This window comes from Centrocercus urophasianus, unplaced genomic scaffold (assembly GCF_019232065.1).
Source record: "Centrocercus urophasianus isolate 14NV4802_14NV808 unplaced genomic scaffold, USGS_Curo_1.0 seq_33, whole genome shotgun sequence".
Lineage (NCBI taxonomy): Eukaryota > Metazoa > Chordata > Aves > Galliformes > Phasianidae > Centrocercus > Centrocercus urophasianus.
The window spans coordinates 5,759,362-5,785,801 of NW_024884900.1; the positions used below are offsets into that span (position 1 = coordinate 5,759,362).

General features: G+C 52.5%; 2 protein-coding genes across 4 annotated transcripts in view; both read right to left on the reverse strand.

Moving 5' to 3' along the window:
- Window positions 1–972: 972 nt before the first annotated feature.
- PRKRIP1 (PRKR interacting protein 1) lies at window positions 973–8,352 on the reverse strand. 3 transcript variants are annotated; one of them, XM_042830314.1, is made up of 6 exons: window positions 8,232–8,352; window positions 7,759–7,837; window positions 6,240–6,340; window positions 5,382–5,467; window positions 3,600–3,667; window positions 973–1,712 (listed from the first exon to the last, which is right to left on the reverse strand). In XM_042830314.1, exons 1-6 carry the CDS (start codon window positions 8,349–8,351, stop codon window positions 1,597–1,599), a joined length of 570 nt encoding a protein of 189 aa, XP_042686248.1. In that variant the 5' UTR covers window position 8,352; the 3' UTR covers window positions 973–1,596. The 3 variants fall into 3 exon arrangements, with proteins under 3 accessions (XP_042686248.1, XP_042686250.1, XP_042686249.1); XM_042830316.1 differs by lacking the exons at window positions 973–1,712; window positions 3,600–3,667 and adding an exon at window positions 3,674–4,284; XM_042830315.1 differs by lacking the exons at window positions 973–1,712; window positions 3,600–3,667 and adding an exon at window positions 3,674–4,476.
- A 3,682-nt stretch (window positions 8,353–12,034) lies between these two features.
- Window positions 12,035–26,440, reverse strand: part of SH2B2 (SH2B adaptor protein 2) — a 16,113-nt gene continuing 1,707 nt past the window's right edge. The window contains exons 2-10 of the mRNA XM_042830312.1: window positions 26,103–26,213; window positions 20,915–21,793; window positions 19,220–19,321; window positions 16,497–16,588; window positions 15,087–15,181; window positions 14,743–14,922; window positions 14,441–14,634; window positions 14,175–14,346; window positions 12,035–13,641 (exon numbers count right to left, since the gene is read on the reverse strand). Of these exons, the coding sequence (XP_042686246.1) occupies window positions 13,334–13,641; window positions 14,175–14,346; window positions 14,441–14,634; window positions 14,743–14,922; window positions 15,087–15,181; window positions 16,497–16,588; window positions 19,220–19,321; window positions 20,915–21,766 (1,995 nt within the window). The 5' untranslated portion in view covers window positions 21,767–21,793; window positions 26,103–26,213 and the 3' untranslated portion in view covers window positions 12,035–13,333. The remainder of the gene's footprint in view (window positions 13,642–14,174; window positions 14,347–14,440; window positions 14,635–14,742; window positions 14,923–15,086; window positions 15,182–16,496; window positions 16,589–19,219; window positions 19,322–20,914; window positions 21,794–26,102; window positions 26,214–26,440) is intronic.

Consider the following 26,440-nt stretch of genomic DNA (forward strand, 5'->3'; position numbering starts at 1 on the left):
GCTCACAGGCAGAACAGTCTTTGTTTATTTGCAAGGCTCTCAATTTCCCTCCAACCAAAAGCCAACAAACACCACAACGTGGCTTGTCCCACATCACAGATGCATCAACAGGGCATACCTACCCAAAGGGGATTTGAGTGAAATAATTCCCCTAACTCAGCACTTTACACTGTGATAACACCAAAACTGTGGGACATCCAGTCTGTATCTTAAGCACTACAGAATGAAACAGTCACAACTTACCCAAAGCACGTGGTTCTACCCAGCTCCATGTGGAGCTCGAGCTGGGGTGCTATGGAGGCACAGGGGATCTAATCCAAAATGGCACTTGATGACATCTGCTCCCCCACTGTCACAGAAATACCACTGAGAAACCACAGCATAAAGCCAGCACAGAGTGCCGGATTTCTGGCAGCACTGTTCAAGGACTAAAAACTAACAAGTGATTCCTTTTCACTGTTTTTGCTTTAAATAATTTGGCATTAACAAGCACTTGAGAAGAAGTAGCGCCACATTCCGGATGCTGATGCTGTGTGATGCGGGCACTGCTAGTTCAAGATGCACTGAAAAGACAACAACCTAATTTACAAATAAAACCATCAATGCATTTGCTTTTCATTTAAGCATCAACAAACATACATACAGATTATTTTTTTTTCTTACCAGAGAACTCAGTTCAAAGCAGAGGGCTCAACAGAGGGAAAGCCAGGTGTCACTACATGAAGCTTAACACAAGCAATGCCGTTCCATTCCAACCCTTTCTGCTTTGCAGATTTGGAGGTTTTACACACACAGTCTTTAGGAAAACCTTAATAATGATCAAATCCAAAAGCAAAAAGTATATGAAATGCAGCTGTCACCTTTTTCCATATTTTCACGTGCCAGACCGCTTGGCCTTTCTGTTCCTCCCTGCAGCATTGCAAACACCTCTTCATTGCACCAAAATCCTCTTCAAATAAAAGAAGACAGAACAATCCAACACATCCCTTTTATTAATTTAAAAAACACGGAAGAAAAGTAATAGGGAAAGTTTTAGCAATAGAAAAGGGATCTGGCTTAAAAATCTATAGAACTTGTCTAGAACATAAACTGATTTCTTTGGGTTAGAGATGACCCCATACAAATCCCCAGATTCAGAACACTCACAGTGCATGACAGCCTGGCTACAGACCACTTTTCTATTTCAGCCTGAACTCTGCCCTTAGATTCAGGTATCTGATTGCTACCAGCTTTGACAACATCAGATTATGTAGTCCTCACAGTAATATTTTCCTTAAATGGTAATGGGTGTGTTTTAGTTTTCAGACAGAAAAACACTCTGGGCCACGTCAGAAAGAACTCTAAGGTCACAGAGACTTATGGCTGACTCGTTAGAGCAAACAGAGCAGACTGCACAGCAGTTATACAAGCAATTAAGAAAAAAAATCTCTTATTTGGCATTTCTCTATTGACATCTCTCGGGCCTGCGATGCGAAGGTCATTCACCATTAAGCAGATACAACGTTCACCAATGGGTTCTGCTTGGCTGAGATGAAAGACTTTCATGCTTCTGCATGTAAAGCAATGAACGGTGTTTCCTGCTGTCCCTCAGAAGCCTCATCCTCTTCCCATCACAAAACTTGGTTCCTCAGCATCATCTTCCTTCTCTTCCTCCTCCTTGCAATCCTCTTCGTCATCCTCACTGCTGACTCGCTCTTGAGACTGATCAGACTCTAAAAACAGAAACCATGAGCACTGGTAACATATCCATGTCCTCCTCATGTACTTCACAACAAAGTACAAACAGGCATTAGATCACAATGATTAGTACCAGCAGATAACATGCCCCACGTGTCCTCTGTGTGAAGAATCTCACAACAGTGAGTGAAGCCGAGCTCCGAATACCAAATTCTTCCTTGGAGAAGCAGTCCCTTACCTCCAACACTCAAGCTGCATTACCATTGTGACAAGCCCAACATTAAAGAACTCCACCTTCTATTGAATGCTATCTCAGTCAGAGGTAGTCAGGTGCTAAAGTCACAGATTATCTCATTCCCAATCTCACCTCTGCGTGTTGGCATGAGCTTTCAAGTATCACAAAACATTGCTAAAGAATGCACACACCAGGAAGCTGCCTGGCAGGCTCCACGTATTTCAGCGTCTATCCAGGTTCACAGGAACTCCACAGGGTGCCAAAACCTTTAACAGACTGTTAAGTTTATTACAAGCACAGGAACCCTTTAAGGTAGGTGCCAGATTAGCTGGGTTCACAGAAAACCAGTGAAAGACCAGAAGAGAAAACACCTTTTAGAAATTAAATAATGCATATGGAAATTAGGTATGGCATAAAGAGCAACCTGGATCTACAGCCATAACAGCTGTCACACCCCTCCTACCTCCCTGTTTCTCAGGTCAAGTCAGCTCAGGCTCTGACCGCAGTGTGTAGGATCAGTGGTGCGATGCCACCGTGTGGTGAAGTTCAATCCTGTCAGTTTGTGTTGGACTGTAAAACTTCGTGCCAACCCTTCTTCTTAACAGTTTTCCTTCACAAAGGTGAAAGATGGCCACAAGTCCTATTTATTTCTTTACGCAAATGCTTGCCTACCAGGTCTGACAAGCACTTCAATTACTTTGGAAAAAACTCTCAGATCTCAAGGCACACAAAACTAGTCAAAGACAAGCCTGTTCTCAGCAGACTAAAGACAGCTGTATGCGGTTTCCAGCTTATTTATTTGGTTTTAAAATAGAGAATCACAAAGTATAACAAGCAAAGAACTGTTCTAAAGACAGAGGGGCTCAGAACCCGGCTCCCCAAAGATGACTTATTTTACGTGGCAGTCCTGTAGCACAGAGTCCTGGCTCCTCCCTCTCCCAACCCCCCTGCAGAGCCAGGCATTCTATTTCGTTAAGCTCACACTCAGATTCTCCCCCCACTCACAGTTTATGTGCAAGCAGCTTTTAAAAACAAACCAGACCAAAAGCACTCTGCTACATTCCCTTGCTGTCACAAGTACAATTAACCTAATGATTAATCTATCCTCCCACATCTACATGGGAGGCTGGCAGTGGTTCAGCTGAAACAGATCCAAACAAGAGCAGAAATAAAGTAGAACTGTCAGACAAGTTATGTTCTACCACAATTACCAGGAACTGTGTTAACTTCCCAGACTTACTGTGATCAATGGGCTCGGCTCTTTGAAAAATTAAGGTAAAGTTCACTCATTAAAAGGAAGCAATGAGCATCCAAACATTTGAACAAACATCTGTTCCGACACCACTGAACGTTTATTTCCAAGACTGCAGGAGAACAGAGGCAGAGCTTATTTCTACATGACATGAAATAGTTGTGTGGAACAGATGGCACCAAGGTGGCTTAATTTCTTACATACATAATCATAACTTGGTTTCCTGTTGTCCAAGCCGTGCATTTTTCCCCTTTTTCTCAGGTGCATCTAAAAATATGGCTTTCAAAGAGGACTTTGGACAGATGAACAGAAGTATCACACTTAAGACTCAGTCCTATCCATGAAGAATGCTTGGTGGGAGGTGGGATAAGCCCTCCTAAGGGTTATTAGAAAACAGAACTGAGACTTGAAAAAAGAAAACTAAATCTCACTGACCTTTTTCCTGCTTCTTTTGTTCAAGTTTATTTTTCTTAGCTTGCAGTTTCTTCTCTTTTAGCTTCTGGCTAAAAAGCAATGAAAAAAGACTCACATAAATCCAACATTGTAAAGTGTCTGCACACTGTAATTACACACTGATTAAGGACCTATTACAGACATCCCAGGAAAAGACTTCAGAGAAGTGCAAATTTGGTCTCAACAAGTGGTAGCAAATCTACATGTAAGACCAACAGAAACTTTTCTGTGTTGGCTTTAGTCCTATGGATGCAACTATAACTGAAATCATACGATAAACAAGGATCTTCCAGAACACAACACAGGAGGAACAAGAATGAAACTGTTCCTACATTTTAGCTACTCAACCTATAAAAACGTGGAGAAAACTTTATCAAAATCCCAAGCTGTTGGAATTCAACACTGAAAAAAGTCATTATCAGTAATCTGCTTTAAATAATAATAATAATAATAATAATAATGCAATATACTTTGATCTTCACCTTCGGCTGTACTTAATCATTGGAATAACACTGGGGATGATAAGAGGAGATTTCAGTTCTGTTACCTAACAAAGACAGACAGGCAGTGTAATGGCAGACACCAGGCAGAGCAATCTGGGACTCGTGTTCCCCTCACAACACAGTCAGAGGGTTCTACAGAAAGACCCCAACACCACACCTGGGAGCTCAGGAGAAAAGAAAGGTGGTGAGATACATCAGGGGCCTCCTGCGTGCCACAACTGCTTGATACTTACACCATAAGACCATTCAATGCAAGAAGGAGGTGTTTACGTGTTTGGGCAGCATTTCCTGCTTGAACACTTGTTCTGCTTCTCAGCCAAGGAAGAAGCAGCAGCCAGATCTGACTTGCTGGCCATCTGTTGGACCACATTACATGTAAAGTAAGATGGCAGCAGTGTTTGTGTTGTGCACATTTGTGCTAATGTGCCAGTGAGTCACTTTTCATAGGCCTTTCAGCAGCAGCTCTCAGCTACAAAATGCAAAATGCTCATTCTCAAAAAGACAAGAGAGAAGCTGCTGAGGGTCAGACACTGGCAGAGGTAAGCAGCAATGATATCTGCTATTTCTGAAAGGCATGGCAGACTGGAATGTAACATCTTACATCTCTGCTAATGATTCTCAGACCATTTCTTCTGTTTCACTTTGCCTAAAACGCATGGGAAAGGAATGATTTCATATTTCTTATTTTTTCTATTTAACTTAATAGACAGCCAGCACATTACTGAGGTAGGTAGAAACTGCTACTGACTTTAACAACACTGCACAGCCTTTTCTATACCCATGCACTGAACTGGGCTAGTCACACTGGCAGCACGTCATGCACCATCACACCCTACTACTCCTAATCCATACAAGCATCCGTTAAGCAGCACCACTTTCGCACTCGAGTTGCTTGATGTCTGCTGCTACAGACATTTATGTAAGCCAGACGTGTGTACAGAACTTTCCTGACATTGCTCAAACAAATACACAGTAAGGCTTCTTGCAGTCAGTGTGACAGTGTCAGCAAAAGCTGCTCAAGCAGCCAACGTTATCTTGCTTGCAACGGCACTGAAAATAAAACCACACCAGCAAAGCGTGTCAAATTTACAGATGCCTTTACAAACCAATGACATTAATGAAATTAATTTATGCAGACAGATTTCTTGGCTGATTGATGCAGACACAGAACAAGAGTATTTATCCAAAGGATGTAGCTGCAGATGAGGCACAGGGCATGAGGTTTTCCATGTCAAACCTCCCGGGAGCAATCTGCCCTTACCGCTTCCTTCTGCGTTTTGCTGTTTGCTCTTCTGCAATCATCTTATTCCTCTCCAGTTTCTTCTGGAATTCCTCATCTAGTCTTTGCTGTAATTGATCACATGTTATACTTTGGTCACAACCTAAATTAAAATACTTCTTTTCAAAATCATGTCCTTTTAGGGAGAAGTCCTTTAGCAAAATACAGAAGGGAGCTCTGCCAGATCTTGTCTGGCTGCTTCGTTAACAAAACACATAATTCTAGGGAAGACTTGTATACAGACAGCATTGGTAACCTGCAGCCTGAGCCAACCACTGAGCACTTCAGAGGAAAGAATCCTCAACAGAACAGATGAGTGACACTGGGCTTCTGCCCTAAAGAATGTATCAATAAAAACAAGAGGATAGTCTGAGACACAAACAGAAACATGTGAATTAGAGGACTCATTTTGGCCAAGAGAGAATATAACAACAATGCTCCCTGAAAGAGGAGACACTCTTAACAGATCTGTATTCTGTGTGCATGCAACTGCTTCGATGTTGTCTGTGCAAGACACTGGTATTAGGGATTTCATTTTATACTTAGAGACATTTCTAACAGCTGCTAAAGCATTCTCAAACCCACATGAGAACACAAAGATTCATCTGTCGTTTACACATTAGGATCTCTAGTGAACAGAAAAGATGGGGGATGTCTGACACAAAGCATCAAACGTTTTAATGCTGACAAAAGACACCACGTGTCACATATTCCTTTGCTGTGTCTTTTGATGAGAAGTGGTTTGGAACTGAATTGTTTGCACATGATTTTATAAGGAAAAAAAAAAATAGCAGTGGACACCAAATGCTTATGAGAAAAAAAAAATAGAGTCCTGCTGACCTTCTCAGCCATGGCATCCATGAAATCCTGCCTCTGGTACTCTCGGCGCCGAAGATGCCGGTACACATGAAACTCCCCACTGCCAGCTCCAGCACTGGAACCTGCAATAAGGAGGGGTTTGTCTGCTAGAAGATAATACACACTGGATGCTCACAAATTACTACAGCTAGATGCTGGGGGGCCGGATATCTGAAAGTGCAGTGTACAAAGAAAGTCTATTAACAATACAGTGTGTCTGCATTTTATACAGGAGCAAACAACTCCCAATCAAAAGCCCAAGTGAGCTGCAAACTCTTACATTTCAGTGCAGTTTCTACCAGTCAGGACCAACAGCAATCACCATATCCTCTCAATTACTCCCCTGAAGAGAACTCAGCCTTAGCTGGACACAGAAGCACAAGACCTCGAGTTAAATGCACACCCTGTTGTCTCCTAGACAGGGGTGAACTACAACATCCTGCTGAGGCTGCCTCTCACTGATTCTCCCCATCTCATACAAAAAAAAAAAACAAAGATCAACTGAAAGGTGATAAAACCGACTGCATTGTTGTTTCCCATATAAAACTGACTCCACTGACAGTTTTTGTACGTTTCTTCATGAACAAAATCCCTACAGTTTTCTCTTCCTAGCACCAATCTACATGTTAAAGTCTCAGAGGAGCTTTCAGTGCGGCACTCATTCTCACCCTGTGTCTCCTAAGCCATTTCTCAATGCAAAGTACACAAAAGCACTCTTAAAAGAAGACACCTAATAATTAAAACACGAGATTGCAATAGGGCACTTTGATACCAACAGAATCCCAGCACGTCAGGTGCTCCTAAAAAAAAACAAAACAGCTCTACTGAAGCACCTGGCAAAGCTATTTATTTGAAAAACCTATGAGGGAATTGTAATAATGAGAACAGTTTACTCAAAAACATGTAAAACTTTTAATCTTAGATCAGTTATTCTGAAATATGAACAAGCTGGCCTTTGGGAAGGATCAATAAGACGAAGATTCCAAAGAATCTGCAGATCTACATGCAGATGCACTTTAGACTACAAATACTAACCCTAATCCCTCCAAATAGAAGTGTAGGCAGAACACTTGGGCTGGATTCCCTCCATGGCTGTCAGCTCCCTAGCTGACCATGTGCTGTCACATCCCTGCATACCTCTGCCTCTCACCACCCAAGATTCAGACTCAAATCAATTAAAAGAGGTAATTCACAACTGTAAGCTTCCAGAGCACTTTCATATCTGTGGAAAAGACAATTTACTTGTGCCTTGTGATCACTACAGCACAAATTACTCCTTTACATGTAGCTTGTCCACTGGAGCGCCACAGGTTTTGACTTTGATTAAAGCAAGGCCCACGAACAATGCAGACATTGAGAAAACAACTCAAAAAGCTCATTTTATACCTCTTTTCTCCAACAAAATGATTGCCAACGGGAAATCACCTCCAGTTTTTCTGTTAAATAGTGTCTAAGCTCAAAATGGCTGATCCTACAGTTATCTGAAGAGCAGTGCCTTTACCCATCACATCTCTGACAAACTCCGGGGGAGGCCGTGGTGCCCACTCATTCAGCTTCTCAGGAATTGGTACAGTCTTTTCCTGTAAGAACAAACCAACCATCAGCATCCTCCGGGGGCAACACCTACAGTTCTAACACAGGATGGCACGTGCATGCCCGCAGCCCCTTCCACCACAGGACAGACCCCAGAAGGAGCACAGCTGTGGATACATCTCCACTGACAGGGAGCAAGCAGAAAGCAGGAACCAGAGGACACCTCTCAGGACAAGGGTCAAGACGCCTCATTAGAGCCCAAGGGTTGAGATTTCCCACCAGCTCCCGGGAAATGCACAGCAAGAGGCAGACATCGGAGTCCCGGGCTGCCCCATTGCCCGCAGGGCGCCTCTTCCCTCACAGCCCAGGGCGGGACGCGAGCTCAGTACCCGTCCCTTCGCGGCCGCAAGCACGAAGCCGGCCAGCTTCCCGACCCCTCACCGGGTTCCTCATGAGGCGCTCGAGGCGGAGGCGCTGTTCCTCGGCGGCGTTGCGAGGAATGACGAGCGGCTGCGGCTCCTTGCGGGGCCGGGGCGGGCGCGGGGCCGAGGGCGCCGCCATCTTCCCGTCCCACAGCGCCCCGCCCACTTCCGGCGTCGCCACGCAAGACGATGGGCGTGGCCGCCACGATGGGAGCGGCCTGTAATGGCGGCAGGCCTGGGCCCTGCCCTTCTGCCAGCCCGTCGCAAACTGCTCGGAGCGCCTCAGAGGAGGTGCAGGAGGCAGCGTGGGCTGCGTGAGCTGTGCCTCAGCCTCCTCAGGGCTCGGGTATTCGCTGTTAGGGAGGCCTAGGATGTGTCATTAGTAAATGCACACTGCACAAGTGATGCCCCCTCAGGCATGGTGAGGGCTGTGAGGAAGGAGCAGGCGGTGCGCTGTGGCCTTGCTGGAAGCTGAGGGCTGCTCCGAGTGGCTGCTGCTGCTTTCTCCAGCCCCACAGCAGAGCTCGGCAGATCTCCTATCACCCCACTGCCCCCAGCGCTGCACCCAGTGACCCCACACCCCTGTGGGATCTGTTAGCAAGGCCACTCCAAAATCCGTCACACTCCAGGCTCTGTGAGGAGAGAATTCTCAGCATTTTGCACGGACACCCTGGCCCCAGCCAAATCCCTGCCCCGTGATGGTGTAAGCGATACGGTGCTTCCTGGTGCCTCCCGGCAGGGCTGCAGCACCATCTGCTCGTGTCACTTTGGCAATTAGCAGGCTGTGCCCGCTGGCAGCGAGGAGCTGCAACACAATTCCCCGTGGCATGGACTCACAGTAATGAGGAGGGTCGCTGCCTCATCTGTGCTTAATTAACACAGGGGCTTTGCCCAATCAGCATATGGACCAGCTGAGGGCTTGCACACCCCGAGCTATGCTTGCCTGGAGGAATGGAAGCTAGAGCTGGCTGTGATACAGCTCTCTCTACAAGCCAAATTTTTCATCGAGCTGCTGTGGCCATACAGAAATGGCATGGCATGTGCTGGGGCTGCGTGTGCGTCAGAGAATTAGCTACTAAAGGTCAACGGTGATGGAAGAAGAGGGGCATCGGGCTTTGTGTCTTTATGGAGATAAGCTGGGGCACGGAGCTGGGCGCTGGGTTGAGACAGCTCCGTGCTGTGCATGAGGAGAGGGGAGAGAAAGGGGAACGCAGAGGTTGGGAATGGTTCCATCTGAGATTTATGGGTCATTTGTATTGACCTGAATTTATTAAGCCCACATGCTCTTCTCTCGTCCGTGAAGAAAATCAGAGCGGATCCACAGGTTCAGTCCTCTCTTTGTTTACAAAAGACTTTTTACCTCTGCTGAGGTTGCTATGGAAATGGCTCTAGTTTATGCCTCGTGTTTGTCTTACCAACCTGATTTATAAAAGAATGGCTTGAATTCAGAGCTGGCTGAGTTCCCAGCTGTCTGCGCTGGCCCTGGAAGGCATCCCTGCAGCCACAGCCCTGGCTGCTGCCATGCAAACATCTTCCTCATGCTGTCTCCCAGCTTGTGAGCTCCTGTCTCTGCAGCTCTCCCAGCTCGGGGTCCAAAACACAGCTTCTGAAAGCGGGGGTGTGAGCAACTGTGCCAGTTGCTGCTGGAGAACAGCAAAGCAGTGATGGCCAGACACCACTATGGCTGGAGGGCTGCAGGGAGCAGCTGGACACCTCGATTCTCTTGCCCAAAGCGTGGCTTGTGCTGACAACGACTTGCAGCTCTGGGAAACGACAGGCAACTGCCTGTCATCGGACAGAGCCCACGCAAACAGCACGGGGAGACAGACCTGCAAGTAACACCCTCCCAAATGGCACACCTAGGTGTGGACCCTCGATGTACACGTGTTACTTTTGAGATGCATCTGGGGAAGAAAGACGAGATTGTCACTTGTGTCAGACCAAAACAGGATGGATATCATTGCGTCACTGTAAAATAAAAAACCCTTGAGCTGGGATCTGGGCAGAACTGGGCTTGCAGGGGACACGGGATTTGCATCAGAGCAGTTCAGTGCAAAGCAAACAACAGTACTTCCTGATGCGTATCAGAGAAGCTCCTTTGTGTTCCAAAGCAAATGCATTCTGAGGTGTTCTCTTAACAAAAGGGATCCTTCCGGAAGCGCAGGGAGCTGTGCACAAAAGCCCTGCAAATCTATCAGGTAGGAGCCACTGCAGACAGCTGAAACACCCGAGAAATGCGGGGGGCTGCACGGCTGCAAGCTCCACATCTTCCTCCTCCTTTACGGCATCAGCCAGCATGCAGCACACCGCGGAGCAGCACCAACCTGCCCAGCCCACACTGAGCCCACTCTCCCGTTTTGCTGCTACATCTCTGTGTGCAGTGCAGAGAGCAACCCAGCAAAAGGACAGGAACGCACGTTTTCCAGCAGAACTAATGCCGTAATTAGGCAATTCGCTAATAGCCGAGGTGTGAATGGTTTACGGGGAGGCAGGAGGAGCAGCTGTCCTGCAGACACAGCCCTCACAGCAATGAAGGGCTGTCAGCTCCCCAGCTGGCCAGGCCCTGATGGATGGGCATCTAGGGCTGGTTAACAGGCTCCAGAGATTTTTGGGGAGGGAATGTTTTTGTGAATGGATCGTGATGCAACCGTGGCCTGATTACAGAGCTGAGCAGCTCTCCCCACCCCCAAAAGCCATGTGTGAGCTGTGTCTGGAAGCTGTGTCTGCCATGCTGCCGAGCTGTGACAGTGCAGTCTGGAACCACGTACCGGTTTTCCCTGGGGATCCTCAGCAGAAAAGAGCACGCTAGGAAGATGTACGGCAGCAGAGCATGAGGCACTGCCTGCCTCCCTTGGGGATGGGGGTTGGAAAACATGTATGGGGAACACTGCTGCTAGGAGATGCTCCCCAGGGCTGTTAATTCACTTTTATCTGCTCCGCTCCAGGGTTGAAGGCGTTTCAACTTACACCGGCAACACACCAGACAATGAAAATGACAGACTGAGAGGAGAGGAAACCCAGCCCCCCAAAGGCTGGACGTGTCCTCCACCTCCCTCTGCTCAACCGTGATAAAAAATGCCCCCTCCTCCCTCCTCAGTGTGCCAGACCCACTCTGCTGGTCAGTCTGTGCCTCACCATAGCTGCCTCAGGCCAGCAGCGAGGTCTGTACGCACGCTGCATGACAGCATCCTCTCTCTTTCTACACAGCAAAGCTCCATGCTCGTGTTCTTGTGCTGTCCTTTTTGCAAGTGGTTTTATTTTAAAACTGGAACTTGAGTTCTCCATTTGTTTAACAAGTCCCCTTTTTTTCCTTTTTTTTAAATAAAATTAATTTATTCTACAGAACAGTAAACTCTTCCAGACTCTTCCCTATTTACAAATGAACATGTTTGTTTGCAGATCGCTGCTCCCCCCACCCCTCTCCTATCCCGTGACGCAGATGATGACAAATCAGCCAACATGTGAAGTCCTCTAAGGCAGTGCTCCCATCCACCGCCACCTGGGGACTGTGGGGAGAACAAGAGCAGTGACATCTGTGCCACAGCTGGAGGTCCCCACTCAATCACTGTGTATGTAAAGGGAGTTTGTGTTAAATCCAGCGACACAGAGCATCCAGCTTCTCCCTTCGTGAGCAAGGAGAAATGCCCACTCCCACCGCCCCAGCCTTCACATAGGGAGGTGGCTACTGGCAGGGCAGGGATTGAGGGCTTGTGGTTGCAACAGTGGGAGCTCCCAGCCCTCAGCAGCCCAGAAGGCAGCTCTCAGCTCTGGAGGAAGCTACAAGCCTCAAAGACAGGCTTGTAGCCTGTCTTCTTGATGTAGAAGCTCATCCCTGCCTGTGGGAAGGATGAGAAGCGACTCCAGAGTTGGGACACACTTTGCTAGCTCAGGAAAGAAGGCACCTAACAAAAAAAAAATCTGATCCAAACCAAAACCAGACACCAGAATAACTCTTCAGGCAATTCACTGGGGTTTGAGCTTGGCTGTGGCTTGACTCTTACCCTACATGAAGAACACAATCCCAGCAAGCAGCCTGGCCCCAGCATCTGTGCTCTCTCTCTCAGGTCTCTGCAGTGCAGGAGGGAGCTCCTTTTCATGCTGGAGATGTGCTGCAGGGGTCTGCTCAAAAGCCACCATGCTGCTAACAGGCAGAGACAGCACATGGTCCCTGCAGGCAGCGGTGCTGCCACGTGGCACTGGTGAGGGCAGGGTGGCACTTGAGCAAGGGAAATCCCAATGCTGTCAGCCCAACCCAGTCCCTGTGTTCCACCTGCACAGCCACACAGTTCCACCAGGAGCCACACTCCTTTCATTCTCTCTGGGTTTTTCAATTTCTATAAGAAAAAAAATAAAATAAAAATCTTCAATAGCATCTACTGAAGGTCTGTAGTGTTTGCACTCCTGGGGTGTGCTGTGGTGGCAATTTTGCTTCCAGCCCTGCACCTGGCCTCTGTCTGAACCCCCTGGAGATACCCCAAGTAAGGGCTGATGTGAGTGGGGCTGGTGTTGCGTTTTCCAAGGTTTGCCTTCAACGATGGCAATGAGTGCTGTGGAAAGGAGGGAGAAGATTGCTGATACCTTGTAAGCAATTCAAGGTTTCAGAAGCAAAGGAGAGGAAGAAAGGGAGCATTCAGGGAGTCTCTACAAGGAGAAAAAGGACAAAGGAAGAGAAAGGGCAGGAAAGCAGGGAAAGACCTTCCTCCAATGAGATGCATCAAGCTTTGGACAAAAAGCCTTCTCCTGGCAGAGCATGGGAAACTTGTGCCCCAGAGACGCACAAGGATGGAGCTGTGCTGAGCATGGGGCACAACGCCTATAGGCACACAGACCTGTGCCTACGAGGACAGCTCTGCAGGGACACTTCCATCCCCATCCCAAAATGCCCAAACCTCAGTGCTGGGAGAACACTTGGTCAGGAGGGAAAGGGAAGGTGCCGCAAGCTTCAAAACAGCACTGATGCTTCCAACCTCGCACCCACTCAGTGCTGCCAGGTCCAGCTGGGCCATCACACAGGAGCAAGGAGGATGTCCTCGCCCCGGTGCTGGTGGTGGCAGTGAGGCTGGTGCAGCAGCAATGGGCACGGTTGCCCCGTGTCCCCCCATCATCCCGCCCCTAAGGGGCTCAGTAGAAGGAGTATTGGTTCTCCACTGCCCGGGTCCGACTGCGGGCACCGTCAGCATCGTGATAGTCCTCAGTGCCGGTGGCAGCAGGCTCCGGCCGGCGCTCAGCGCTGTCACTGCGGCTGCGGGGGCCCAGGGCTCCCTCCAGGCGGTGGTAGGGCGTGGGGACGGCGGGGGGCACAGCCACCCCCTCAGTGGGTGGTGGGACTGGCGGGGCGGCGGGCGCCGTGCTGCAGAAGTAGTGTGGGGGTGGTGGGTCGGTGCGGCAGAGCGGCGGCTGTGGCACGAGGGCTGGCGGAGGGCCAGTGTCTGCAAGGGAATCATGGAATATCTCAAGTTGGAAGGAACCCACGGCACCACTCAGAAATGAGAGCATACGTCTGAGAGCACCGTCCAGATGCTAATGGAATGGGGAGCTCAGCCCCTCTAAGGGTGCCTGGGGGATGGTGCCTTCCCAAACCCGTTCTCCCCATCCTTCACCCTGTGCACCCCAACCTTCCCTGCCTACCTTCTCCATGCCCCAGTGAGCTGTGCAGACCTCTAACCCTCTCCTATTGGAGCCAAGGATCCTAAGGAGACTCATTTATTTTTGGGTGGTGTTTTTTCTCAGAAAGAGTGGTGATGCAGTGGCACAGCTGCCCAGGGAGGTGGGGCAGTCCCCATCCCTGGAGGTGTTCCAGAACCATGGAGATGTGGCACTGAGGACATGGGGTGGGCTGGTGTTGGACGTGGGGATCTGAGAGCTCTTTTCCAACCTGAATGGTTCTACGATTCTGTGGTTCTACGATCCCAGCCCCAATCCTCCCCACCAGCCCCAAACCCAACACGGCCCCAGCACGCACCGGGCTGCAGGCTCTGGGCCACCACGTAGCTCCGAAGCGTGATGTCCGCAGCGCCGCCTGACTCCAGCGGGATGGGGTGTGTGTGGAAGTGCCTCAGCATGTCGAAGATGCTCTGGAACCAGAGGTGCTGCACGTGGCACTGCCCGCTCTCGTTCAGCGACAGGCGGAGGTGCTGTGAGGACAGAACAGGAGGTGAGCTGCAGGTGGAAGGCCCCAACCTCTCTCAGCCTCGCAGCTGCCCGAGGTTGGCTCATGAAGTCACCCACCTTGGCTTTCCCCTGGAAGTTGAAGGTCAGCACGTACTCCCCTGGCCGTGTCTCACTCTGCCGGATGACGAACAGGCCGTGGCTTCGGGCACCGCCAAACAGCACCAGCTGAGCCGCCTTGATCCGTGACAGCGTCCCATGGAACCAGGGGAAGTCAGAGAGGTTGATCTCTGTGTCCACTTCGCTGTCCTCTCCTGGCCGCAAGCACCACTGGGTTTTAGGGAGCATGTAGGCATTGCCCTCTCCCAGCCCCAAGGATGAGGCAATGTGGCCACGTGCTGCATTCCCCCAAGCAAACCTACCTGCAAGGTGCGTGCTGGCTGTGGGTGCAGACTCCAGTGTCTGCAAGAAGCTCTCCAGTGGGACGTGGGCCAGCAGCTCCCCCACGGAGTCCCTGCCCCGGCCATGGGGTGTGGGCATAGCAGTGGTGGTAGCACTGTGAGCACCGGGCAGGGCACATCTATCTGGCAGCCTGTGCACATCTGGAAGGAAACATTGATGCTCTCAAGCAAGAGCAGGCATGCCTCCATGACGGGGGCTAGCACGAGGACCCAAGCTCCCAGTCCACGCTGCCTGACAGGAGCTGCCCCACACACAGCAGAGGTGGCAGCAGCAGACACATCCCGACCCCTGTGGGATTTCTCACCATCAGCCAGGAACTCGCAGCTACAGGAGGACGCCCGGCCCGGCAGGCAGGCTCCCTGAGCACAGGATGCCAACTCGATGTCATCCCCGCTATCCCTGGTGGGAGAGCACAGAGCAGAGGATCACACACTACACACGTGGCATCGCCCCCTGGAGAGACTCCTTTTGCTCCAGCCCCACCATCCCAACCAAATCCCAGCTTCTCAGCCTCAGCCCTTCCTCCCAGAGCACAAAAGAACCCGCAGCACTCAGTGCCATGGGATGGGGCATGGTGAGAAGCTAATGCACCACACACCCAGGCTGCCCCGTGCACTTGAGCACCATTGTTGAGCAAGCTCCCAGCTTGCTCACAGCCTATTTTTATCCACCCGTGGCATTCGGGTGCTCTTTTGCTTAACAGCAGCCACGTGTGTGCCAGCAGCCAGGAAGCGGCTGCGTTAGCGTAAGGGCTCACGGGGGAGCTGCTGAATTATTTAGTGGCCAGTAAGTGAATCAGCCACTGGGAGTCATTCAGCTGCAGCCACTTTAAAAAAAAGAAAAAGAAAAAATAAATAAATAAGAGTAGAAGGAAACCAAAACCGACAGAGCTCTGCAGAAATCCCGTTGCTGGGTGCTTACGCAGAGGTTTCAGCTCGGTTCCTTGGCAGGAGGACTGAGCGCTGCATGCAGGAGCTGAATGAAAATTCATTCTTGGCACAGAGCGCGCGTGGCAGCGTATGAAGCGGCTCTTTATTATTTGCTGTGGAGTTCATTATTATTTGCTTTATGGCTGTGTCTGGAGGCCAGCACGGGGTTGTATATATTTAAAGAAGCATACAGCTGAATTTCCCCAGCAAAAGGCAGCTTTGGGGACAAGCTGATGTAGGGAGGGGGGCACAGGAGGCAGAAGGGAGCTCCCCAAGCTCCCATCCCAGCTTTGTTCAGGGCTCTCACTCCTAAAAGCTCCCTTTGGAAGCCATGGCAAGAAGGGCAGTGCTGGTGCTCCCTGGGGGAGTGTGCCTGCAGAGCCTTCATTACGGCACGGATACTGGGCTGGAAATAAAAGGGTGGGAGGTACGGCTGATACTGAGTGCATGCTCTGTAGGGTACAGCTCTGACACACAGCAGTTGCTGACTCTGCCTCCAGATTTTTGCCCCAGTGAATCAGGGACTTTCTGCAATAAGCCGGGCAGCAGAAGTTGCATCAGCTGGGGTCTGTTCCAAGCCATTGGTCTGTGAGGGCTGCCTACCAGTACTACCAGCCCACCACTCTCTCTGGGCTGTACAGGGGAACTTTTCGCTTGCTGGAACAAGACAATTTTCCTTTCAACAAAAACATCGTGCCTGAATGGTGCCCAGGTCATGTCCTGACCGAGTGGGGAGAAGGGGGTGCAGTGTGCAGGGGGAGCCCAGCCATGCCCATGAGCCTTACCCAGGGTCAATGCAGTCCTGGATATCTGCCACCCACGAGTGTTTCTGCAGGGAGTCAATGGTCTCCAGGATGTACTCGGCACCGTTCTCCACCTGGAGGTGAGTCACAACAGTGTCAGGTCATGTTTAGAGTCCTGCACCCCCCACCAGGCAAAGCCAACCCCATAACACAGTGGGACAGCAGCCACCTCCACATCTCCGTACTGCCACTAATAACTCCTTGCTTGGAGGACACTGAGACGTCTCCATCCCAGCAAAGGGATGGCAAGGGGTGACCCAGAGATGCTCAAAGACTGTGAACCCAAAGGATCTGGGCTGCTCTGAGGCTGGGAAGGGTGCAAACACCATATGGCAACAGGGGGGCAGTGGGCACCAGGAGATAGATGCTGCTGCCCCATCCTTCCCAGACCCCCTGCGTGACCCTGAGCTGGGAGGAGCCCTGGCTCTGGGAGGGTATCGCATTGCCAGCCAAGAGCCTTCTTGCTAATTAAATTAATGGCATACAACTGAATCACTGTCCTGAAAATAAACAGGGAGCAGTGCCCGGGGCGAGCAGCACCCGGTCCCCTGCCATGCGCCAGCTGCAGGGGAGCAGCAGAGCCCCGTTTTGTTTAACCAACGGTTTGCAGCTTGGGAGAGCACAGTGCTCCTTCATGCACAGCATGAAAGCAAGCAGAGCATGTGCAGGGCTCGGATATTTTGCAAGCACTGCTTGTGCAATGGAAAAAATGCGTGTGCTCGGTGTCTGATGTGCGGCGAGAACGCACCGTCTGCTAATTGCTGGGTGACTGAGCATCATGGGGTCCAGCGTGGTCCCTCTGCATGAGGCAGGGGCTTTCCCACCCATGGGTGAAGGCTCTACATCAGTCCCAAGTGCAGAAGGCAGCAGGGGCTGCTCCCCAGCCCCTGTCCCACCACTCTGATCCATGCCCCAGCACCGAGGGGGGCGCCAGTCCTCTGCAAAGGGCAATAGCAACAAGCAACAGGAATGAGGCCCAGGGCAGAAAGTGAGCCACGAGGGTGTCAGAAACACACCATGAAAGGGAGATGCGGGAGGGAGCACAGCAGGAAAGGGGCAGCAGATGATGCTGAATGAGTCCCTGGGGTTGACTCAGTGCTTGATGCCTCACAGAAGAGATCGATGGCAATCGTTTAACCCTGCAGGCAGAATGGGGCAGGAGCAGGTTAGAGGGTAAACGGGGAGGGGATAATTACTGAGAAGGTGGGAGCAATGCTGGAGTCAAGGCAGTGGAGGAAGAGCAGCAAAAGGAGGCTGAGATTTTACAGGGATCTGGAAACCATGATCAGAAGAAATGATGAGCCATATTCCAAGAGCAAACACTGATAGTTAATGGCCAAAGCAGAGGAGATGCTGAGCTCTGTGCTCACAGCCCTCACAGCCCCACTCATGCTGACATTCAGCAGTGACGAGGACAGAAGGAAGGAGGAGAGGATGGATCCCTGATCAATTCAGAGATGACACCACGCTGCAGCGTGCTGGAGGATGACGCAAGAACTCCAATGAATGCCCTGATGCTGAGAAACCAGCTTTGAAAGAAAAAGACCCAGGCAGCTCTACCTCAAGGGCATGGCGCTGACGCCAGCAGGGGAACCACGGCTGCAAAGTGCTTCTGCAAAAAGCACGGCAGGGTTAGGGCAGCTGATGAGCTGCTGTGAGTCAGCGGCATCCTCTGGGCATGGAGACAGCCAGAAGATGCGCTGGGGCTGAGGAAAGAGGAAGAGGAAAGGAGAAGCGATGCAAGGAGAAGCGATGCTTCCTGCTCACTCCGGGCTGCTGCACTGCCTTCACTTTGAAGGGGGACCAACATCAACAGGGCCTGAGGGAACAGCATGGAGCTGCGTCAGGGGAGGTTTGGGCTGGTGGTTAGGAGGAGGTTCTGCACCAGAGGGTGTTGGGCACGGAACAGGCTCCCCAGGGCAGTGGGCACAGCCTTGAGGTGCTGGAGTTCAAAGAGCATTTGGACAGTACTCTCAGATGTGTGGTTTGGGTGGCCCTTTGTGGAGCCAAGAGCTGGACTTGATGATTCTTATGGATCTCTTCCAACTTGGGATATTCTACGATTCTGCGGCTGGGGCCATGCAGTGCACAGTGAGAAGATCCCTGCTGCCACCCACCCCATGGTGCTTCCCAACACTGCCACCTGAGCCTGGGATTTGCCACAGAGGGCTGCTGCCTGTCAGCAGGGAGCATTCAGTTAATTGCATTGTATGGAGAATGCTTTCTCTGGGGTCTCTAGCTGAGGATGGATTCAGTCTCTCTGCTCGCATCCCTTGCAAGTTATCTCTGGATACCCATTTCAGCACTCTTGTAGTGATGAGGTAAAGCAAAACACGATGGCAAAGCCAGGCAAACACCAGGGAGGTGGGGGAGTCACCATCTCTGGAGGTGTTCACAAACTGTGCAGATGTGGCACTGAGGGACACTGTCAGTGGGCACGGTGGGGGTGGGCTGGGGTTGGACTTGGGGATCTGAGGGGTCTTTCTCAACCTTAATGATTCTGTGACTGCACCTCAATCCCAATCTACCTCGGCATCAGGTGGATGCTGTGTCACTATGGGAGCCCCAAAGGAGAGCACAGCATGGGAAGGCAGGGCAGTAGCAGCATCAGTAATGCTGGGGCAAGGAAATATCCCTGGGGCCAAAGCATCCCTGCAGTGGGGTTGGATGTGGGGCTGGATGCCCACCGCTGCCCCTACCCTCACCTTCAGCACAAAGGTGTTGTCCTTGTCAGGCATCTCCAAAGGCATGGTGGTCCGCACCTCGATGATGGCTGACAGTGGGATGCTCACCTTGGGCTTGGAAGCCTGAAAAAAAGAAATAAAAGAAAAAAGAATGAGAACAAACAAACAAATAAATCAAATCAATCAATAAATAATAAAAAGTCTTCGCTCAGTCGAATCAAACTGTCCCAGGGGGGAACGCAGCTCTCAGCAAGGCAAGATAGCAGCTCAGCCCACACGCTTGTTACGGGGGGGTGGGGAGATAAAAGAAAAAAATTAAAAAAAGCATTGATTTCCCTCATGTGCCTGATAACTCTGAGCTCTTTTAATTAAATGAAGAAAAGGCCTGGTGGAAGATGGGGAAGTTCATGTGCTTCTCTGCCAAGCCTCCTTGCTGCGGCACTGGCATCCCGACGGGGCTGGTGATGAGCACTGGGCTGCAGGTTACCAACAACAGGTTCAGTTCCTATTTTTTTCTTTTTGCCTTTTTTTTTTTTTTTTTTTTAAAAGGGGAAAAAAGCTAAAAGCTGAACTATGAGAACAGGAACTGTTCCTTTCCCCTCTGGGATGTTTCATTTCCACCTCTGCGATCCGCAGCACCACCTCCACGTGTGCTACGTGGGGCCCAGCACTGCTGTGTTCTTCCATCCGCGTTTCCACCAGACAAGGTGAGAATGGCAAAACCCAAACTCCTCATTCAGCAGCGGGCAGGGAACAGCCTGCTCCTGAGGAGTCTTCCTGCACCCCGTGGGAAGTGCTATTAATGGCCACGGGGGCATCTCTGCAAGTGTATTTTCCCCTTTTTCTAAGCCTTTGGGCGCTCAGAACAACTGTCAGGGATCCCTGGGCTCATTGCTTCCCACTGAAGCAGTAGTTAAGCAGGGACATGATGGGATGAGGGGAGAAGGAAAGGAAAACTGAAGACAGAGGGCTGTGATTACAGCAGGCTTTCCTTCCCATGGCATTTAAATAACATGAGATTTCTATTCTAACACATCTAGTAAGGCCCCAGGGAATCACTTACTATTTGCCCCAGGGCTGCCAAAGATGAGCACACACAGCACAGATGAGGCTCTCTAAGCACAGGGGAGGGCTGGGTAGCACAAGGACAGTTGGACATTAGGAAAATCTTCTCCTGAAGAGTGGTGATGCAGTGGCACAGCTGTCCAGGGAGGTGGGGAGTCCCCATCCCTGGAGGTGTTCCGGAACCGTAGAGATGTGGCACTGAGGGACGTGGGCAGTGCTGGTGGGAGGTGGATGGTTGGACTGGGTGATCTTAGATGTCTTTTCCAACCTCAGTGATTCTATGATTGTTCCAAATGAATTAACAGTTTGAAAATAAAGAGTGCCGAGACCAAGCGTGGGACCTCCTGGTGGCACGTGGAGCACTCTGCAGAGTGTTGGGGAGAGCAAAACCTCCTCATGTTCAGGACATTGTGCATCCCAGCATGGCAGTGAGCTTCTCTGCAACCACCAATGCCTTGGGCTGAGCCAGCAGGCTGGGCTTCAGCACCTTTCCAAAGATCACTGGGGATGAGAACCGGTGCTTCTGTGGATGGGACCCATGTGTGTGCATTCATGTCTCAACGCTCAGCACCACACCTCCCCAAACCCACCAAGCACAACTGCTGCCTCAACTTCACCCCAACACTTCCAAGGACCTCAGCCAGGCCTTACCTTGGGAGGGACGTAGAACTCGAGCAGGAATCTCTCCCCTTCCACCTTCACGGCCTTGCGCAGCAGGAGGCGGCACTTCTGCCACTGTGAGCTCCCCACACAGTTCGTGTCATCGGCCACCATGTAGCGCAGCGTGCCCTCCCTCTGGATGTCCACCAGCTCCACCTTGGAGGACTGTGCCTTGGACAGACGCAGCTTGTGGGTCCACTTCTCCCGGGGGTCACCGGGCTCCTTGCCCCACGGCTCCCTCTCGGTCCTCCTGGTGCCTGGAGCCGCCTCGGCGCCCGGCTCGGGAGAAGACCTTCGGTGCCACATCTCCTTCATGCCGTCCACCACGCACAAGCTCATGTTCCTCAAGGAGAAGCCCTTCTTGAACTTGGGCTTGGCGGAGGCGTGCACGGAGACATCCTCCGAGCTGCGGGACTGGCCATAGGAGGACACTTTGCGGGCCTGCGCCTGCTGCACCGGGCTGAGATAGCGGCCGGCACCCAGCGGGGCCTCCATGCTGTCCAAGGACTCGGTGGACGTCTCCTCCTTCCGCTGGGCCACCTCCCGCCCGTAGGGCACGTGGCAGTTCTGCAGCCCCACGAAGGGCACGATGTTGTACTTGGTGGGCGAGTCGGAGACAAACACCCGGCTGACCTCCACGCTGAAGATATCCAAGAAGTTGGCGGCGAAGTGATGGGAGAAGGAAGCCTCGGCGCCCGGCGTGTCGTAGTGCGGGTTCTCCTTCAGGAACTGGCAGAACTTCTGGGCGAAGTCGACGGCGGCCGCCTGGGCGTGCAGCTCGCAGAACTCACGCCAGTCGGGGAGCGGGGAGGAGGGCTCCTGGCACAGGGCATCGCCGTTCATGGCTGCCCCATTCCACCTGGCGGCGGGCTGTGGGCAAGGGCACAGCGTCAGCATGGCCGCGACGGCCCCCCCCGCAGCTGGTGCGGGTCTGCAGCCCCAGCACAGAGGGAGAAACGCTGTGGGAAAGTGGTTTTGTGCCCTTTCCTCTCCCTCTGCCGCACTGGAACCAAACGTGGCCCTGGCAGCGGCCATAAATCGTACTTATTTTATGATTATGACCCATTCAAAAGTGCCATTGATTTCTCATAAAACCACCGAGGAGTCTGTGACCGGAGCAGCCCGGGGACCTCCAGGCCCATCATTAGACCCCACAGCCTCAACAGAAAGCCCCGGGGATCAACAAGTCCATGGGTTAAAGGGAAAAATCAACCAAGAAAGCAGAGCTGGAGCCAGCAGGAGCTGAGCAGAGGTAAAGGCCAGACCCACGTTGCCATGGGAGAAGCACCCAACGTCACCAACCTCTGCCCAAACTGTCAACACGAGTTGGGAGTGTGAAGCCCGGCTTTTCCACTGCCTCGCAGTTCCCCATGTGCTTCTCTGCCCCACTCACACAGCAGGGAAATCCCCGGCCTTGCAGTTAGGGATGTCTTTGAATTTCCCCAAGAGACAGCAGGAAAGCAGCGTAAAACGCAAAGCTGTTTGTTACCAGGCCAGCAAATGCAATTCTCACACATCCATCCATCACTGGCACAGAATTTAAAGGCTCAGCTACTGCCCTTCAGCACTACAGTGCACGGCTGCAGCTCCCTGAGCACACAGCAGCCCAATAGGGATTTTGGGGAGACAAAGAGGGTCTCCTGCTGCCAATCCAAGTGGGCATGGCCAGCATCACCAGGAAGACAGCTTTGCCCTGAGGGCTGTGCTTCTCCCCATTGATCCCAGGAGGGATGGAGCAGCAGAGAGACTGCCCAGAACTGAGGGGTTGCCAAGATGTGACACCCAGAGAGATTAGAGAGGGGGGAAAAACAAACAACAAAGCCCAAAGCGCTTCAAAAAATGATAAACCCCAAACAGAAAGCCGGGCCACCCAGCCACAATGGAGACACGCACACAGAGGCATCGCAGCATCTTGCTTTCATCTGCACAGGGATGACAGAATTTCAAAGGGCAATTTATAAAAATGAAGCCTAGAGGAGCGATGACTTGCAGGCCTGGAGGAGGCAGTGGGGTGCACAGCTCCCCATCATCCCCTGCCCATAGTAGGTCCAGGACCCCTCTTTGGGAACAGCAGGGGGCTTGGGGCACCCTCCGACACCGCAGAGACATCCCCCCCTGGCAGGCACTCCTTTACCTGATTCCTGCAGGAAGCAGCTCCCAATTATCTCTGCAGATTTACCTTTCATCTCGGTGCCTCCGCTCCCCTCCATGCCAACAGCACTGCCCCACTTCTCAAAATAACTTCCATGGCACAGACAGCATCCCCGGGTGGGGCGCTGGGAGGCAAAGCAAGCAGCAAATCCACAGGGGCTTTTGGGAGACTGCGGGCAATTCACCCTTAGCCCCACTGCCCAGGTGCTGTAATGTGCTCCCATGGAATAAGGCAGAGCCCTTGGCAAGGGAGGTCTGCCAGGGGTCATAGACAGAACATAGGAATATGGGAATCATCACTGAGGTTGGAAAAGACCACTAAGGACATCAAGTCCAACCCACCCCACCCCACTGACTGCAGCCCTCAGTGCCACATCTCCACAGCTCACAAACACCTCCAGGGACGGGGACTCCCCCACCTCCCTGTGCAGCTACTGCATCACTGCTCTACGGGAGAAGAAATTGTCCCTAATATCCAACCTGAACCCCCGTGGTCATAGAGTGACTTCAGGGACCGCGGGGCACCCAGCCAAAGACGTGGGCTGTCATTGCTTCTAACCCACCTGCACCTCAAATGCCACCGGGGCAGAGCCGCGTCCTGCTGCTGCTGTCACTTGGGGGGAAGCAAGTCAAGATTTTAGAAGGGGAATGAATGAATGAATAAATAAATAAATAAAAAGATTCCTGGGGAGCGGCCAAGTGGAAGCCCAGGTTGCAGTGTGAGCCAGCTGCTGGCAGCCAGGCCATGCCAAGCGCTGCCGATAAGCCGCAGGGATGCGCCCCATGCAGCGCCGTGCGAGTCGGCACACAGCAGGAGGAGGAGAAGAGACGTGAAGAGAGCTTCTGACCTCCAAAAGAAGAAATGAAATTTCGGCCGTCAGCAGAAGTGCAAAGGACCACGGAAAAAAACAACAACAACAACAAAAAACAACAGGTCTCCGGTGAGGTGGGAGTCAGGACAAAGCCGCTGGGATTTGCTGAACCAGAGGAGCAGGGAGGAACTAACAGCTAATGAGGTGTTAATAACGCAGTGCCGGCCACGGGACAGCGGAGCAGCCAGGCCAGCACTTGCTCCAAGGGCTTTATTTAAGGAAACAACCCTAATAAAGAGATGTTTCCTTTCCGCCCCACACAGCCTGGCCAGGGGAGGAAAGTCAGGCAGAATGGCACGCAACCTTCCTAGGGTACGGCACCGCAGGGACCCGCGGCCATCCTGCAGGGAGCGCTGGGGTCAGGGTGCGTGCGAGGAGGAGGTCCCGCTGCTCAGCTTCCAGCAACATCGATGCCACTCAAAGGAAAGCCGGGCACCTGCTCACCCCCAGCACAGGGGCTGACCTCAGCCGTCCCCACGTGTCCGCGCCGGGAGATCCCTGGGTCACGAGCAGGCGCTGCAGCAATGTGACACCGCGCGGTCCTCGGTGCCGCTGCTGGCACGGTGAGCAGAGCGCAAGGCTCCGGGGCGCTGCCAAAGAGGCTAAAAACAGGATGGGGACCGCGCCGGGGGCACGGCGAGCATCGTGCCCAATGCACTGCCTTCATGTTTGCTATGCGGCCCATAGGGATGGGAGATGGAGACCCAGCCACCTCCTCCTGGTGGCCTTTGTGCCGCCGCCAGGGCCCCAGACCGGCTCTATGTGTGGTCAGAGGGACAGAAAGCCGTAATAGCAATAACAGAATGCCTGCCAGGGCACCTTCTTGGGGAAATAAGGGTGCTTTTGGTGCAGCAGGACACCGTTCTGCTCTCCCAATGGGTGCTGTTCACCTGCCCGGCTCCACGAGTGTCACTGCACACTGTGATCCACCCTGCTGCTATTTTTACCCCCACAATAGCAGAGTGGTGGCAGAGCCCCATCCCAGCCCGGCGAGCTCACGTTTCCCTCGCTAAGCCTCAGCTTCCTTCCGCCCCTCGGCCCACAACAAATCTCTCCTCCTCTCAACTTCCCACTCCAACAGAGCCCACGCTGGGCGCCTCTGAGCGCTGTGACTTAAGCACTCACCCTGTAGGGCCATAGAGGGCTCAGAGGAGTTGGTTTGGGGCACAGCGTGGCACGGCACAGCCTTTCCCAGCTCTCAGCTGGGATCTCCATCCCTTAGGGGATGGGAAGGAAAACCCCAAGATTGTTTTTCAATTACGGCTCATAATGAACACGGGATAAAGTTACACAGGTCTGTATGCGTTGTCTCTCAGGCGCGTGCGCCGACAGCATCCGATGGCACCCAGACGGGGAAGCGGGGCTCTGCCCTACACCACAACGCTCACAGCCCGGCACTCAGTGCAGCACAACAGCTCCATAGAATCCCTCTGAGCTCCACGTCCCTTGAACAGGCGATGCCCCGAGGTCCCACATATCCCACTCCCCCTTTGCTGTGCTGGGTACAGCATGGGGGGCTCTATCTGTGGATGCTCCCCCCCATGGCAATGCCCCACTGCCAGGTGCACAGAACACCACCAGGACACCCTGCAGCTGCCATGGGGAAGATGTAATCTTCACTGCTCTGCTCGCCCCCAGCTCGGAAGCGCGGCGCTGGGGAATGCCAAACATCCACAGACTGTGCACCCAACAGCAGGTGCTGTGAGTGCTCAGGGCTTTCCCCCCTCGAAAAAAAATAAAAATAACACCATCAGGTGTGGGATGACAGCTCTGTCGCAGTGGGGGGGATTTGGGCTGAGGAAGAATGGGGCACCCCAAGATGCACGAAGGCAGCAGATATGCGGCCACCACTGGGTTTCTGATTCTGCAATTGTCAGCCCACCCTGGGGAAGAGGAAGAGGAGGAGGAAGGGCTGCAGCACCCGCAGCGTGCAGACACCAACGTGCCTCCGAGGAGGGATGAGAGCAGTTGGGTGAGAACCACGAAGGTTGGCCGCGACCACTGCGACCATTCAGCCCGACCATCGCGAGACCCCCCCGGTGCCGAGCAGGGAGCAGAGCCGTACAAAGCCCAGCACCATCACAGCGCCGGCACACGAGGGCCGCCTGTGCTCCATCCCGGCTGCAGCCCCGAGCGCAGCGCAGCCCCGCGGTTACCTCCACTCCCGGCGCAGCTCAGCGTGTCCCCGGGGCAGCGCGCTTCCACCCGCGCAGGTGCATGGCTCAAAGCGACGGATCCGTACGGCCGAACGCGGCTCTAGGAGGGACCTGGAGGGCAAAGTTGGACGCGCTCAGCCCCACCGGAGCGAGAGCGGCGCTTCGCATCGCGGCGGATCTCACCCGCGGGGCACCGCGGAGCCCCACAGCCCCGAGCAGCGGTCCCAAAGGCCGCGCAGCGCTGCGGGGAATGCGGCAGCGCCGGGGGGGAGACCCCGGGAGGGAGGGGGGATAAGGGGGTAGGGAGCGGAGCTGCTGTGCACCCGGAGCTGGGAGGG